The sequence below is a fragment of the Callorhinchus milii genome, unplaced genomic scaffold (assembly GCF_018977255.1).
Source record: "Callorhinchus milii isolate IMCB2004 unplaced genomic scaffold, IMCB_Cmil_1.0 Scaffold27, whole genome shotgun sequence".
Classification (NCBI taxonomy): Eukaryota; Metazoa; Chordata; class Chondrichthyes; order Chimaeriformes; family Callorhinchidae; genus Callorhinchus; species Callorhinchus milii.
Window position 1 is genome coordinate 1,764,186 of NW_024704768.1, and position 14,798 is coordinate 1,778,983.

The 14,798-nt window shown below is 39.0% G+C and overlaps 1 protein-coding gene across 1 annotated transcript; it reads right to left on the minus strand.

The window, feature by feature from the left end:
• Positions 1 to 9,061: 9,061 nt before the first annotated feature.
• Positions 9,062 to 12,310, minus strand: hoxc13a (homeobox C13a). Its single transcript, XM_007909652.2, has 2 exons — positions 11,556 to 12,310; positions 9,062 to 9,457 (listed from the first exon to the last, which is right to left on the minus strand). The coding sequence occupies exons 1-2, from the start codon at positions 12,253 to 12,255 to the stop codon at positions 9,201 to 9,203; spliced, it is 957 nt and encodes a 318-aa protein (XP_007907843.1). The 5' UTR covers positions 12,256 to 12,310; the 3' UTR covers positions 9,062 to 9,200.
• Positions 12,311 to 14,798: the final 2,488 nt, after the last annotated feature.

The following is a 14,798-nucleotide window of genomic DNA, read 5'->3' on the forward strand; positions in this document are numbered from 1 at the left end:
CATATATATCTACACACATATGTATGCGTACATATAGATATATATGTTAATTGATGCTCGGTTATGTTCAGTCATGGCATTCTGACAGCGAATGTATTGCAAATAAAGGGTAAACTGAACTTTTTTTTTAAGTTTCATTTTCGTTTGCTCTTAATTAAAAATCGACCTGAAACATTTGAGGGTGAGCTAATTGGGGTATTTTATTCCGTCTACTTTGAAAAAATAGAAAGTCTATTTTCTTAGTTAAGGTTATGGTTATTCATTGTCGGTTCCCAATTCCGAACGATTTGAGGCATCATCGATGCGGTTTTCCGTGTCTCGCAAGATGGCGTTATTTACAACCAAAATAAACACCTTCGTCCGCACAGACTCTTCCTCTGACTGCCCTAAGTGTGTCTCTCCACCGTCCACCATAATGAACCTGCCATATCCACTACACTTAAATACTTAGCATCGCTACAACTACATTGAACCCTGCGCTGACTTAGTTATTCAATTGAGCAAGATTCAATATGCCAAGCCAGTTCCAGTACACCATGACTAGGTCTCGCCTTGTTATTCGACCACTTGGAGGTGCATTATGATAAGTCTCTTTACGCTAATTTCTGTAAAAAGATGTGTAATCAGTAACCGGGTTAGTTACCCGATATTCTTTCAGAATTGGAATTATTTTTACGTCTTCCTCGAAAAATTTCAACGTCACCTTTGGTAAATTTAATTTGATAATATTTCAACTTAATGCATGACAGATTATCTGATATTGTGTTTATTGTATATGCATAGTGCCCCGGCCTGAATCCTGAGCCAAGAAACATGCTGGAATTCCAGTTCACTTACTCATATTCACGATGCCAGGACCACATTAGCTGTGCATAACCCAGCCTAAATTATTAACTGTTTTAGTAGTATTCAACTGTAGTGAATCCACAGTGGCCAAAAACAACAATACAGTGGGCCACATGTTTCCATTCCAGAAATGGAAATAACGTGTATTAGAAGTGGAGAGAAAGAAAGAAAGAGAGAGAGAGACAGACAGACACAGAAAAAGAGAGAGAGAGAAAGAAAGAAAGAAAGAAAGAAAGAAAGAGCAAAAAATAGAATGATTGAAAAAACACAATAAAGCCTAATTTGTACATTTTGCACACGAGGAGAGATGGAGAGGATGATTTTTCACTGTGATGGCGTACACCTGTTTTGGTTATGTTCATGAACACAAACACACATATTATATATAAACCCACACGCGTATTGTTAATCACACGCGTATTATTGCAAAGCAATGCACATTAGGGAAAATATCTGCTATTGAATCAGAACACGGCGGCAACAGATAAACAGAGAAAGCGAATAGATTCAGTTCCTCTTATATTCAGCAGTTTAAGAGGCAGACTGCACGTAAACAGAGAAAAACACAACCAGCGAATTTCTATCCATAAAACAACACATTCACAGTTGATTTTCACAAACAACAATAATACGTCATTCCTATTCTCTCTCTCTCTCTCTCTCTCTCTCTCTCTCTCTCTCTCTCTCTCTCTCTGGTTACCTGATTATCTGAGGTTTTAGCAGAAACAGCATGCGATCACAAGGAGTCAGGGCAGGAGGGAAAGAAGAACATATCCGACTCATCCATTTGTAACTCAACAGATGCAAACATAGGCCGGCGCCTATTGTATCCACTAACAAATACTCTTCCTTCCAAATAAACCCAGTTAAAACACTGAGCAACACTTCCAAACCGAAGGCAGAATATACAATGATCCTACAAGAGGGAGGGGTGGGGAGGCAGAGAGAGAGAGAGAACCGGGAAGGCACGGGAGATAAAGGAGGTTTAAAAGGAGGATAAAACGGTACCGTGTTCCGACTCAGTTCAAGGTCACTGTCGAGTGCACCGTCTGCTCCTTATTCAAATTGCAGACCTCGGAGGAGACGTCTTTTGGGGCTGGGACAAGAAAGGAGAGACTCGTAAAACTTGGGGGAGTTAAGGCTAAGCAGCAGAGACTGTTTGTGGAGTTGAACACATTGGGGTTTTTACACTAAGCCAAATACTACTCGCCACACACACACACACACACACACACAGAGCCTATTCCCGGAGCCAACGCCGATCGACCAAATCCAAGAAACTACAAAATGACTTCTGAATTCAATGTGTTGGGTGTGTTTTTTTTTGGTAATGTGTAATTTCGCATCACAGTGAGATGTTCGGAGACAAGGCCAGCGCTTGTGCCTTTTAATAGTGTCTGAGAGAGTAACGAGGTCTGGGCTACAAAAAGCCTTTAAACTCCTGATAATTATACGGGTATACCGCAGCCGTTTGATTGTCTGGTCAGACTGGAAACAATAACCTCCTCACTTCAAAAAGCAAGTGACACATCTCTGTCTAACCGACTAAAAAGGAAATTAAAAAAAAACTCAAGATTAACTCTCGGACCCGAACTATCGACTCTTTGTCAGTTCGATTTGGCTTTTTTTTTAACCAATGACTATTTTTCATATAAAAAAATATGAACTTGACATTTATTTAAAATGTCACCCACTTTCCAGGCAAATGGAACGTCTTTATAATCTTTGTAATCTGTATATGTGAATGTAGTTGTTGGTTGTGTATTTAACAATAGACTAGAACAGTTTTGCTGGTTTTTGGAATAATCCTATGTTGATAACCACTGTTGTGACAAATATCACAGTTATAGAGCAAGCAGGAAATATTCCGTGATACGGGATCGAAAGCAAGTTATAGATAGCATTTTTATATTTAAAAACATTCTTCCAAACATAATGTTTGCTATGAACTTATCTCTAAATAGGAAGCAATACTCATATTTTTTCCACACGCGCGCCACAGATTAATGTGAAATCATTGACAGGTGACGTCTTTCGAACGCAAATTAGATTTTTCTTTTAGGAAATAATATCTCGGGGATACAGTATATAGTTTGGGACACGACATGTCAAGCGACTGCCAGAAGAGTGGAAGGCGAACTGGATGGATTTTTCGTTTTCTTTCGTCTGGCAATTCTTATGTTCTGATGTGGAAGTGTTCTCCAATCGGTACCATTTATATTTTACCTAGAAGTTGGATTAGATTTGGATACGCACTATCTTTTGTTTGTTTACCCGGAACTGCTCTTGTGTTTTCACTCATCGAAAGTAAATCCGCTACACGACACTAACACTGGAGTTTTGCAACGCACAACGTATGTACTTTTACACAGAGGCAGTGTTTTATATTTTTGTTCCGGATTATATTCTTATATTCCTAATGTTATTGGGATCCATAGGAATTCTACATTCATATTCTAACCAAGAATCAGAAATATGACCTGGTTCAGCCTAAGTTATGTATCTACCAATCTGTTTAATTGATGTGTACATTTATTCAGATAGATAGACAGACTGACACCCCCCCCCACACACACACACAGGGAGACAGAAATAAACAGACTATGTATAGAAACATAGGCAAACAGAGGCAGACATTGAAACGGAAAAATAGACAGACAGAAATATATACACAGTTTCTAAAAAGACTATAATCTATATTTATTACTGTACAAACTACGTGTGACTCATTCACATTTCCCAAATGAATTCGTCAGTAGATTTTGCTGGCGGCACCACGTTTTGTTTTATATCAAATCGATAAATTCTTCGTATTTTCTAAAAGCAAAATCCAGAATGAAATTCCTCGATTACCGCAGAAAATATCAGTTCTTTGATAACTAAGATACTTTACAATTATGAGCTTTTAAAATATTGTCTTTACTTCAATACGATTGAAGATATATATTATTTCCCCAGTTCACAGTCGGTTTATCCCCATCCACACGCCTCTAGTTAGGGGTCTGATATTTTCATTTGCCTCGGAAGTTTGCTGAGAAAGTGAATAAATATCAAACTCATTTTCGCTGTAGAACTTTCTCAGATAAAAACTAAAACTAAGATCTGATTGTACGTGATGCAGACAGTTTATGACACAGTCGCTTGTAACTTTAAGCCCTTATTTAACCCCTGTGTTGGTTTCCTTTCTATCACCTCATTATTCAAGCTATTACTATCAGAAATGTCACGTTGTAGACGTCCAGATTATAGCATTTCATCCAAAAATATATACACAATACAAACGTATTTAAGAACCACCGGAAGATAGCGTTCCAATTTCCGGTATAATAAGTAAAGCGAATGGAAATTACTTTCTATGAAAAAATTACAAGGAGCCTGAAGAAAACAGCTCTCTAGCAAGTATGCACACTTTTTTTTAAATAACATATACAAAACATACAATACTAACGTATACAAAACATATCTCGTGATGCACCGTCAGTCAATCCCAGTCACTGTACTGTAGTTTAAAGATTCTCTCTCTCTCTCTCTCTCTATATATATATATATATATATTGAAAACTGATTAAATGAAGTCCGAATCAAGTTTCTGTAGTTGTGAGGAATATGAAAAGCACAACTTCTCATATCATTCTGAAGTACTTTTGTGTTAATTATATCACATTACAAAAAAAATCCACTATTCGGTTTTCACGTTGTATTTCATATCTCCAACATTTTAAAACGAATTGAGAAGCTTTCGGTGTGTCAAAATGTATGTGATTTTCTCTTACCGAGGCCTTCTGTAGCAATCCAATTGTAATGAAGTCGAAACCGTCCTTTAATGAATGAGAAAGTTCCTCTGGTCGCTTTCAGTAGACATAGAAGAAAGAAACGGATTGAATTCCAACAGAGCTACAATTAGAAAAGTATATGAAAGTCAAATGTTTAATTAATAATAATTAAAAAAAAGTATTGCAAGGATAAGAGTAACCAAGCAAGATCGAATGGTCGATTTATAACATCATTGCTCGATATTCCTCAAAGATACGTGTTCACTCATTCAACTTGTGAACAAAATAACCGCTTCAGAAATCTTCAACCTAGAAAAAAACAGAGTTACTGTTGCTCTTCTTAAAATACAAGTCTGATTTTTAAAAACAAACATTGCGAGAATATCTTCCAATCAACTATCGTCGCCAGGAAATTGCTATATATATATATATATATAAAAATATACAATGTTATGCGATACAGAAACATAAAAAAGCTTGTCGCTGCGCGTCAGATACAAAAATCTGACGCACAACGCCCTACCTTTCTTTAATATGGCCCTAACTCTTCTCTTTGAATATATATATATTCTTTTTACAGAGTTGAAGTTATTACCTTGCCTGCACCACGCCATTTGACCGGAATATGAGCTAGCAACTGGTCTGTGGCACCAGAAAAAAAGGAAACAGCGTAATGGAGAAACACATATTTGCGTCTTTTAAAGCCCTTTAAACCGACAGAGATTGAGTCTGGATTAAATTTATTTGAAATTCGAGGTCCAATAATTGTCAGATTTGACCTTCCGGTTGCAAAAAAAAACTAGATACAGCCACAGATTCCGAATGGAACAGACACTTCGTGGGACAGACTGCAGAGAAGATGGAATAACAAGGACACGATTCAGAACTCTTCTCAGTTCCATATAACACGGTTCTTCGTTGGTGAATCAAGAAATTGAAGTGGTTTTTTGGGGGGGTGGGTGGGAGGAAGAGGTGTGGGGGGGGGGAGGTGGTGGTCACCGGGGTGGGAAATGTGCCCTTTGAAAGATGGTATTGAAAGCGTTGCGGGACATTTGATGTGAGTTGTGTGCTGTGTTTGTTGTGTCCATTGGAGTTGTGGGGTTGGGGCAGGTGCTATGGGTCTGTGGACAGCGGCAGGCATTAGCAGTGGCGCAGGAAATGAGTGGTCCATGCACAGACAGGCCTGTGGGCAGGACAGCCTCGCCAGCACTGACGGCAATGTGTGAGCGGCGTGATGTCAAGGTCAAAGACTACCGGATAGTCACGGTCAAGGGTAAAAAGAGAACCGACCGACAGACGGGCCGTTGTAATTGGCGCCGACACTGAACTGGATTGACGCGGGAATAAACGATTGGAGTAACAGGCAAACGCTCGAAATGTTCTTTTGCTTTGATTTAACTTTAAACGTGTGTGTGTTTATTTTTTTAAAAAAAAATACAAATGGTTGGTGCGGTGGAAATTAATTGCTGGCTCCGCTTTGGTGGATCGGCAACAGCAAAGTACTATTATTTACTTATCTGAAAGATTCTCTCTATTCAATCAAATTGAACAGCATTTAGCAATTGTTCTGAATAAGAGAAGGCGAGACTAAATTAAAAGTGGCGCCACTTCCGAATTACTCATTAGGAATCTTGCTTTTCCGTATTTTTTGTCAAAAAATAGAGTTTTTTTAATGTAATACAATTTACATTCACCTTCGGTGAATATCTGGAGAAAAATTGAACCAGCATTGTACAAGTTTAACGAGGCAAGCAAGAACTAATTGTGCGCCAATCCTGCCCGTTATTTACAGGAATAAACTGGTCTCTGGATAATCCGCGTTTTCATTTGCAGTCATCGGCTCAGTAGGTATTTGCACATTTCTACCTCGAATGTGCAAGATGATAACATTCCTCTCTATTCCCCTCTCTCTGTGTTTCCAATTGTGGCTTTTGGTCGTTTAAATTTTCAATTGTTTTCCAAAAAAAAAAGAAATGTCATTCTCGTCTGTAACTTCCTGCATCGTTTGTTCATTTTGCTGAAAATTCTCGATCCGAAATGATCTGAACGGTATGTCTTCGGCAAAATAAATGTGTAATAATTTGAAATGATTAAGGATTCTCACAGTTGGAGACATCTGTAATATATAGTCAGTGGCGACAGAACGCTACAGGCATTCTAATCGGTATCCTCTCTATTCCTCAGATTTGTTTTTACGTAATAAAATACTGGTATAATAATTTTATAAAATTCACAGTGTGTTTTTTCCCCCAAAACAAAATATCTTTGCGATAGATTAACCCATTTATTCAATGTCATATAAAAAGCGACCATCCATTGTAATGTATGTGTAGGCTTAGGCTTGGAAAATATTTAGAAAATTGAAAATGCGGTAGTTTTAAAAAATATATAAAACGCCATATCACGACATTGAGTGAATAAAACACGTGAACGAAGCGGGTGAAGTAAATTGAGACCAGATCTATCTTATGAGGCGTTGTTCCATTTTTTAAAAAAAAATGTAAATGGCAAGTCAATTCACTTTACAGTGTATTCTGCGAAGCTCTTTGAGACGTCTCGAAAACATGATAAGGTGCTGTATCAAACACAAAGATTATTTGTGGTAAATCTGAAGCCATCTTAATGAAACTGAATCGATGTTAAATGGCGAGGGATGGCGGCTGTGTTTGCTGCTCTCTCTCGAGCTATTTGGGTGAACTGGATGGCAGAAAGTGTAAAAGCAAACTGAAAGGTGGTAAAAGTAATTCAACACAAGTCTGGAGAGTGAAAGCTGAAATTGTATCTTCATTGAAAAGGAAATGAATTAATTGCAACACTTTTTTTTCAAAAAAAAATCTCACCACAGGAATACTTTTAGAATAAGGTTTTGTAACCCACAAAAACTGAAAAAAAATAAGTGTGATTTTATTTCTGTCGGTCCTCAAGAATAAGTGAAACTCAAAGGCGATTTTTACATTTTTCTTTTATTCTTCTTTGCCGCAATAAACCGATTTCCATCCTTTCAAATTTTCAGTTTAATTATTTTTCTCTCTCTCAAGTTCATCAAATGACCAGGTTGGAATGCTGGTGATATCTGCATGTGTATTTGTTTCCGTCTGTGTATTCTGTCTATGTTTGTGGGTATAATTAGCCTGTCTGACTGTGTATCTCTCTGTCTGGATGTATGTTGGTCGGGTATGCATTTTGCGCGTTTCTTTTCTGTAAGCAGGTTTGTCACTATTTACGTGGCGTGTCTATCTGTCTGTCTGTCTGTCCTTCCAATATGAATTATTAAATTCTATGCCAAAGGAAAATAACGCGATATATATAAATCGATCTCACCGTGTGCCTGGTTTGACGCGTGATACTATATATTTAAGTCAGAAGCATTCATCTTTATGAATAAATTCGCGATCGTTCAGAAGGGGCTTTGTAAGCAGAAACAATTCAACGATGCCATAATGTTTTGGTTCTGTTTCCAAATTGGGAAACCAGACATTCGCGTGACACCCGCACATGACAGGGATTTTTTTCATATGGGTGGGTTGGGGGGGTGTTTACTTTTTTATTTAAGCATGATTTTTTTTAAGTGCATTAAAATCGAGCTTTTGTGGAGTTTTGAGCAATTTTAAGAAAGTTAAAAATCATAATAAAATTTCAATCAAGCAGAGCTGGACCCATTTATCAATCAACCTTGATGCAATGATAAGCAGCGCCTCTCTCTTTTGAACTGCACTCGTTGTGCTTATTTTCCTTTTATGAAATCCCTGCAAGTTTCTGTAAGCGACCACCTCTACACAACATACTTATCAATCACTCACTGACTCTTTCGCTCTGATATTTTCCTCTCCAGCTCGCTGTTTTTCACAGTTAATGATGAAATGTTGAACATGGTCCAATTAATTGGGGGTTTACTTTCCCACAACTCGAATTCCTCGTTTGTCCGGATGAATTATTAACTGGTTGGTGTAGTAAACATTTCTACTTTGAAGTAATTAATGTCGCCGGGAACATACGGACATATTAACAATCTACTGTTGCGTTTAATAGAAAATTTGTTCACAATGTGTGTGAATGTGTGTATATCTGGACTGGCGTATCAAACACAAACCACAATGGCGCCTTCCAAAGACTCTGGTGAAACTTACAGTATGGATCTGGACCCAACACCAAGTATTTTCTTGCCATTGAAACAAACCACATTTGGGTAAATACGTGGGCGTGTGTATGCCAAAAAAATTAAATTTATTATTATAATTATTATCTTAAAAACACTGAAAAACAAGCAGCCTACAATAACTCGGACAACACGATACAATCAATGTACAAAGACAAATTAAATTCGGCTTATAGTAAAGGACGCCTCGGTTGGCTTCAAGACCTATATTATTTTACAAACAAGAAATATTGTCCACCGCTTATGTTTCTGGATTATAATAATAATGTCCATGTATTTATTTGGAAATAGTTTATTTTCTTGCTTCTCCTCCTCCCGACAACCCCCACCACCCCCAAGTCAATATCTTAAACCCCCATCTCATTTATTTCAGTGGGTAACTGCGGTATTGATATTGCAAGAAGTTTAATGAATTCGAATGCGGTTCAGGTGACGTGAATGTGACCTGATTTCGGCTTCCCTTGTATTTTCTTTTCTTTCACCCTGCGATTCTGAAACCAGATGGTAACTTGCCTCTCCGAGAGGTTGGTATTGGCGGCGATTCTCCGCCTCTTCTCTTTAGTGATGAACTTGCTGGCCGCGTACTCGCGTTCCAGATCTTTGAGTTGGAGTTTGGTGTAAGGGACCCGCTTCTTCCTTCCTCTCCGATAGTTGCTGCCTTCAGGTTGGAGCGGTACCACGTCTGAGGAACGAAGAGAGACACTCAGCGGATTGGAAGACGGACAGATATGTTTGATGGAGAAACAGATGCATTTGATGGCGCGCTCAGTACGTGCGCTCTTCATTAAAAGCCGCAATATCACCATCCCGTTATCAATTGCACTCAACTTTATATACTCGCAGTTCCAGATAAACATGGATTCCAAATTAGGTATATATTGGACTGCAAGTCAGTGATAGATTCCCACACAATGTAATTCAGTAGTGGTTCACATATAGTACACATAATAATAATAATAATGATAATAATAATGAAACACAGTCAATCCACTCTACAGTATATTCAGTGAAGCGCTTCGAGACGTCTCAACGACGCGATAACGTCGCTATATCAAATGCAAGGATCATTATTATTATTTACCCTGAGCCTTTGAGTCTGCAAAGATGCACACGCACATATATGGCATTCACTCTCACATGAACAGAGATACATTCATACATACCGCTGTCCCTATATGAAGGCGGTTGGTGTTTCAAATGCGGCATTCGACTTTTTATTTCAATTACGCCCCTATATATGCACTTCGCTCACAAAATATATGCAGTCAATTCACATTACAGTATATTCTGCGAAGCGCGTCGAGACGTCTCAGCTACGTGATGAGGCGCCAAATGAAATCCAAATATTATTATTATTATGCAGTTACCCAGATTCTTCTGTACAGTATCTAAAAAGGTTGCAGGGACGCTTGACCCCATCCCGTGCGTATTTTTTTGGTGTTTGCGCATGCTCAGCAATTTTTGGTGTGGTGTTTTCTTTTTAAAAATAACCTTGGAGAATGCTGGTTATTGACAGGCGCTGCCGTGTCCCCGATTAGACATGTGAGATACTCAGCGTTGTCATACTGTATCATACATATCATGCTACCCACACCGACTAACCCTGAGACCAAAAGAGGAGAGAGGTACGCGAGCTCACCGCCTGAACAAGTTAAACCCTTCTCACTGAAATCATATTGTCACACGTTTTGGTAAATGCCAAAACGACACATAATAAAAATAATAATAACAGTCCTTGCATTGGATATAACGCCTTATCACGTCTCCGAGACGTCTCAAAGCGCTTCGCAGAATCTACTGTAAAATGGATTGACTGTGTATTTTGTATAAATAAATGATACATTCATGTTTGCCAAGTCACGCCACTCTTTCCTTTTTTGTTAATGGAAGTCATCTCGTTATCTCAAAATCACCCCACAGAGGCTAAGGTGCCTCTATCAGCTTCTCGCGCGTGTAGTAACTGTGCAATTTGCTTTCTGTAACTTCACGTTGGAACTTTGCAATGGAAGTTTTCCCTCGCTGTTGATTCCCCGAGAGGGTTGGCGAATTCTGATTGGTTAGGGGGAGTGGGGCAGGGGGAGTGTGCTCTGGGCTACAATCTTATTTTGATTGGCAAAAATATTACCAATAATTAATTCGCATTGCTTTTTTCCACTAATACAAAAAAAAACAAAGTGCATCTATCCGCCCTAATGCGGAGCGATGTGAACCGCGCACACCAAAGGGTCCAGGCAAGTGTACATCAACACAACCCAAATCCCTGCATAAAGCTTTTTACCTGAACATTCATCCTGTCTCGCGTTATCGCGCGCACAGGTGAAGCCCCTCTGGTCATTTGTAGTCAAACACACATTAAAACTGTTTCGCCAGCAATTCACTTAACATACACAGTCAACACACTTTACAGTATATTCCGTGAGGCGCTTTGAAACGTCTCAAAGACGTGATAAGGCGCTATAACAAATGCAAAGATTATTATTCTTAATAATACTTAACATTTACCGCCAACTCACATTGACCACAACGCACCCAGGTACAGTTTGCAACCTAAAATGTTATCCAGGTGTACCTTTATTATTGTGGTCTGATCTAAAAACTAAACAGCTCAATATTTTGCCCACAAAATATACAGTCAAATGACTTTACAGTATATTCTGTGAAGCGCATTGAGACGTCTCGAAGACGTGATAAGGGTCTGTGTCAAATGCAAGGAATATTATTATTATTATCGCTAATATGCAAACCGCATTCATAAATAATATGACTTATGGTCTGTGTACCTGGGAATGGAGATTTCCAGAGGTGAGAAGATTGTGTCTGTTCCTTGGAACAATAAACCTGTCCATCCCAACTATTCGACAGAGCCCAATGCTGATATCCTTCCATGGGTATCAGCGCATCGTGTCTCGGTTCCCCGTGGGCACCGATTCCCGGAACCACAGACACATCTAAATAGCTAGGGACGGGTTGGTACGAGCTAGCAAAGCTCGGGTAAAAAGCGAACTCTTTGGCCCTGGATGAGAGTTCCTCGCTGGGCAGTGCCGTGCTGGCCAGCCCCGGGGCTGCCTCGGAATATTTCTCGCTGGGATGATAGGCACACGGTTTCAGAGCGTTCTGCGGTAGATTCACGTTGTGCGGGTGAGGCAACCTGCAACCGTAATAGGCGCTTCCGAAGGGGTAGCTGTAACCCAGGGCGGCGCTGGAGGAGGTCTGGGGAGCGGGGCACTGCCTCCCAGCCTCGGGAGCCGGCAGTTCCGAGTAGACAGGACCCTGGTGGTGATGATGATGGTGGTGATGGGCTAAAGTGCCAGAATGGCGACCCAGAGCTGGATGTGGAATCAAATCTCTGCAGTGGCTGGAAGAGCAATTGCCACTCAGTGCCTCCATCCCTGGGAGTTTGTTATTCTCATTCGGGCTTTTCTCGTACACGTACATCAAGGTATCCGCCCAGCGTGGGTGCAAGAGAAGCGAAGTCGTCATATCAGGCACTGCCGATGCTTTTAAAAAGTCGACTTCTCCAAAGCCGAGCACCTAATTTCCAGACACACACATTTTTTTTTTCACGTCCACTCCTTGCGTGCGCACTCCAAGTGGCAATTTGATTAAGATACAGCCTTTGCGGCACGTGATATGCAAAGTAGACTTGTAAATTGGACAGCAATAAATCTGGACTGCATATGCGAGACTTTTGCGGGGAGAAAAAACACAGCCATTCTCAAATTTCCCCGATTAATTTCTCAAAGAGCGAGTGTTGCCGCTGTCGCCATCACTTTGATCTCCCAAATGAGAGCGTTCATCTATTGCGAACGGTAAACCAGAGGCTAAAAACACCACTTCCAGCCATTTCAGGATCCCTATAAATAATGGCTTTTATTTTTTTTGTTGTATTTCATATTTCATTCACTCATATACCACGGTTACACGTGCTATTCTGTAAAAAAAAATTTTTTTCTAATTTCATGGAGGCAAAGTTTTTTTTATTTTGTAAAACAAAAAGGGTATAAATGAAACACTAGTAAGAGGTTTGAAAAGGGACAGGTCTCCAATTGTTAATTGAATGTTAATGGAATATTATTGGGTCACACGGATCAATACAAGGCGTAGCATGTACTTGGTGGATATGTTGACAATTTATCGGTTTATTAGGAGGGAAGAGAGTGCACAGAAAGGGGGGTGGGGGTGATGGGGTCGTTTCATATCCCCATACGTCAATAGCAAGCAGCTAACACGTGTTATTTCAATCAATGGATATTTTAAATTGTACACCAGTTCAATTCTTTGTTATTTCCCTTGGATTGCTGTCATTTTCATTGTTCAATTGAAAGGACACTTGTATTTTGTGTTCCTCTTATCGAAAAGAGAGACCCCATATATGCAATTCTTCTCTCAGTCATCCTTTAAGGGATTGGCGAATATTTTGTACAACAAGTTACAAATAAAAATAATCATCTACGTGCACCCAAGTCTAACCGAGTGATATGATTTGCAAGTGCTGCAATCAATTTCACTTCCCATTATATATTTGTACATCTAAACTTTATGCAGTGACCTATTTTGAAAGAGTTCAATTTAACATGACAGAACGAATGTTTTGTACATACTATACACATGCTATATTATTTTCCTCCTTGAACCCTTGCAATGGTGCATTAAAGACACACCTTTCGCCCACAAAAATGCACTATCAATTCACTTGACAGTACATTCTTTGAAGCGATTTGAGACTTTTCGAAGACGTATCCAATGCAAGGATTATTATTACTACATTACCAAGACATCCATTTTCCCGCAGTATCCAGTGATGGGATAGTGCAGTTGTTTGGTTATTTTCCTCGTGGGGGGGTGGGGGTGGGGAACGGGGGGGTGGGGGGGAGAGAGTTCTATTTGCTTAGAATTAAGGGAATGCGCTTCTTCCCGTTGTGAGTCAGCAGATAAGATGGATAGAACAATAAATTGCCTCCAGATCAGATAGAAAAGTGTCGGACCCACATCACAAATGATTTAAATGCATACAATTCCTCTCGTATTCCCTTTGAATTAAACAAGAACAAGAATAAAAAAAAACAGGGGAAGCACATGTTTTTGCTAGGCTTCTGAGCGAAAGCGAAAAGCGGAAGCGAAAATCCCAAAGCCGAATTGTTCTGCATTTTAAATATAAATATTAAATATGCCGTAAAATATATATTACATTCATATATATGGGTGTTTATCTTTACGTATACGTGTATACATGTATGTTTATCTACATATATAGACCTAAAGATAAACACAAAAACCTTTAAAAATATTTCAGACAGAGTCAAAAAATAGCTAATAATCACGAAAAGCGAATAATTCCGCAAATAAAGTTAAATAATAATCATAATAAAAGAAGCCGGCAGAGGGGAGCCTACGAGCACTCGTACTCTTAGGTTTGTCGCATTTATTTACATTATTAGATTTGGAATTCACAAAAGCGCGAAAAAATGTCACCTATGTATCTAACAGAGGCACTCGAACCCATTACACCACTGTGGAAACTTGTTGTGCCAATTATTCTGCTGATTGATAGTGTATTGTGTCGTTTTGAATCTCATATATTCCTTTGTCAATTACTGGTTAGAAAGCTCTTTCTATCAAACATACAACTATTTCTGCCCCCGCAGAACACTATTTTGTAGCTTCTCTGGGAAAAAATAATCGTGTTTTGAAGGGAACAAATGGATATCGTCTTCGAGGAGTGAAAGGTTGTTATTTGAATCACCAACTAAACCACAAAGAACAGAAATTGCAGATATTTTTCCACACGAGAATCCAAAACCTTTCTCAAAATCCTTCACCAGACGGTGGGATAATTACAATAATTTAAAATATATAATATATATTGATGGGAGGGACGATAAATGAGAGATTCGAATTGAAATATTTTGCATTTAGAAACAAGGCGCTACATTGTAGATTGTCACATACTAACAGAGATATGGTCACTGAAGTACAACAGCAACGCGGCTAAAATGCTTCTTCTTATTATTATTATTATTATA

Bases quoted from the DNA above. Each gene is read 5' to 3' on its own strand.
- hoxc13a (XM_007909652.2), bottom strand. From the start codon at position 12,255: ATGACGACTTCGCTTCTCTTGCACCCACGCTGGGCGGATACCTTGATG. The intron at 9,458-11,555 runs GTACACAGACCA...TTCGTTCCTCAG, and splicing joins CTGGAAATCTCCATTCCCAG to ACGTGGTACCGCTCCAACCT.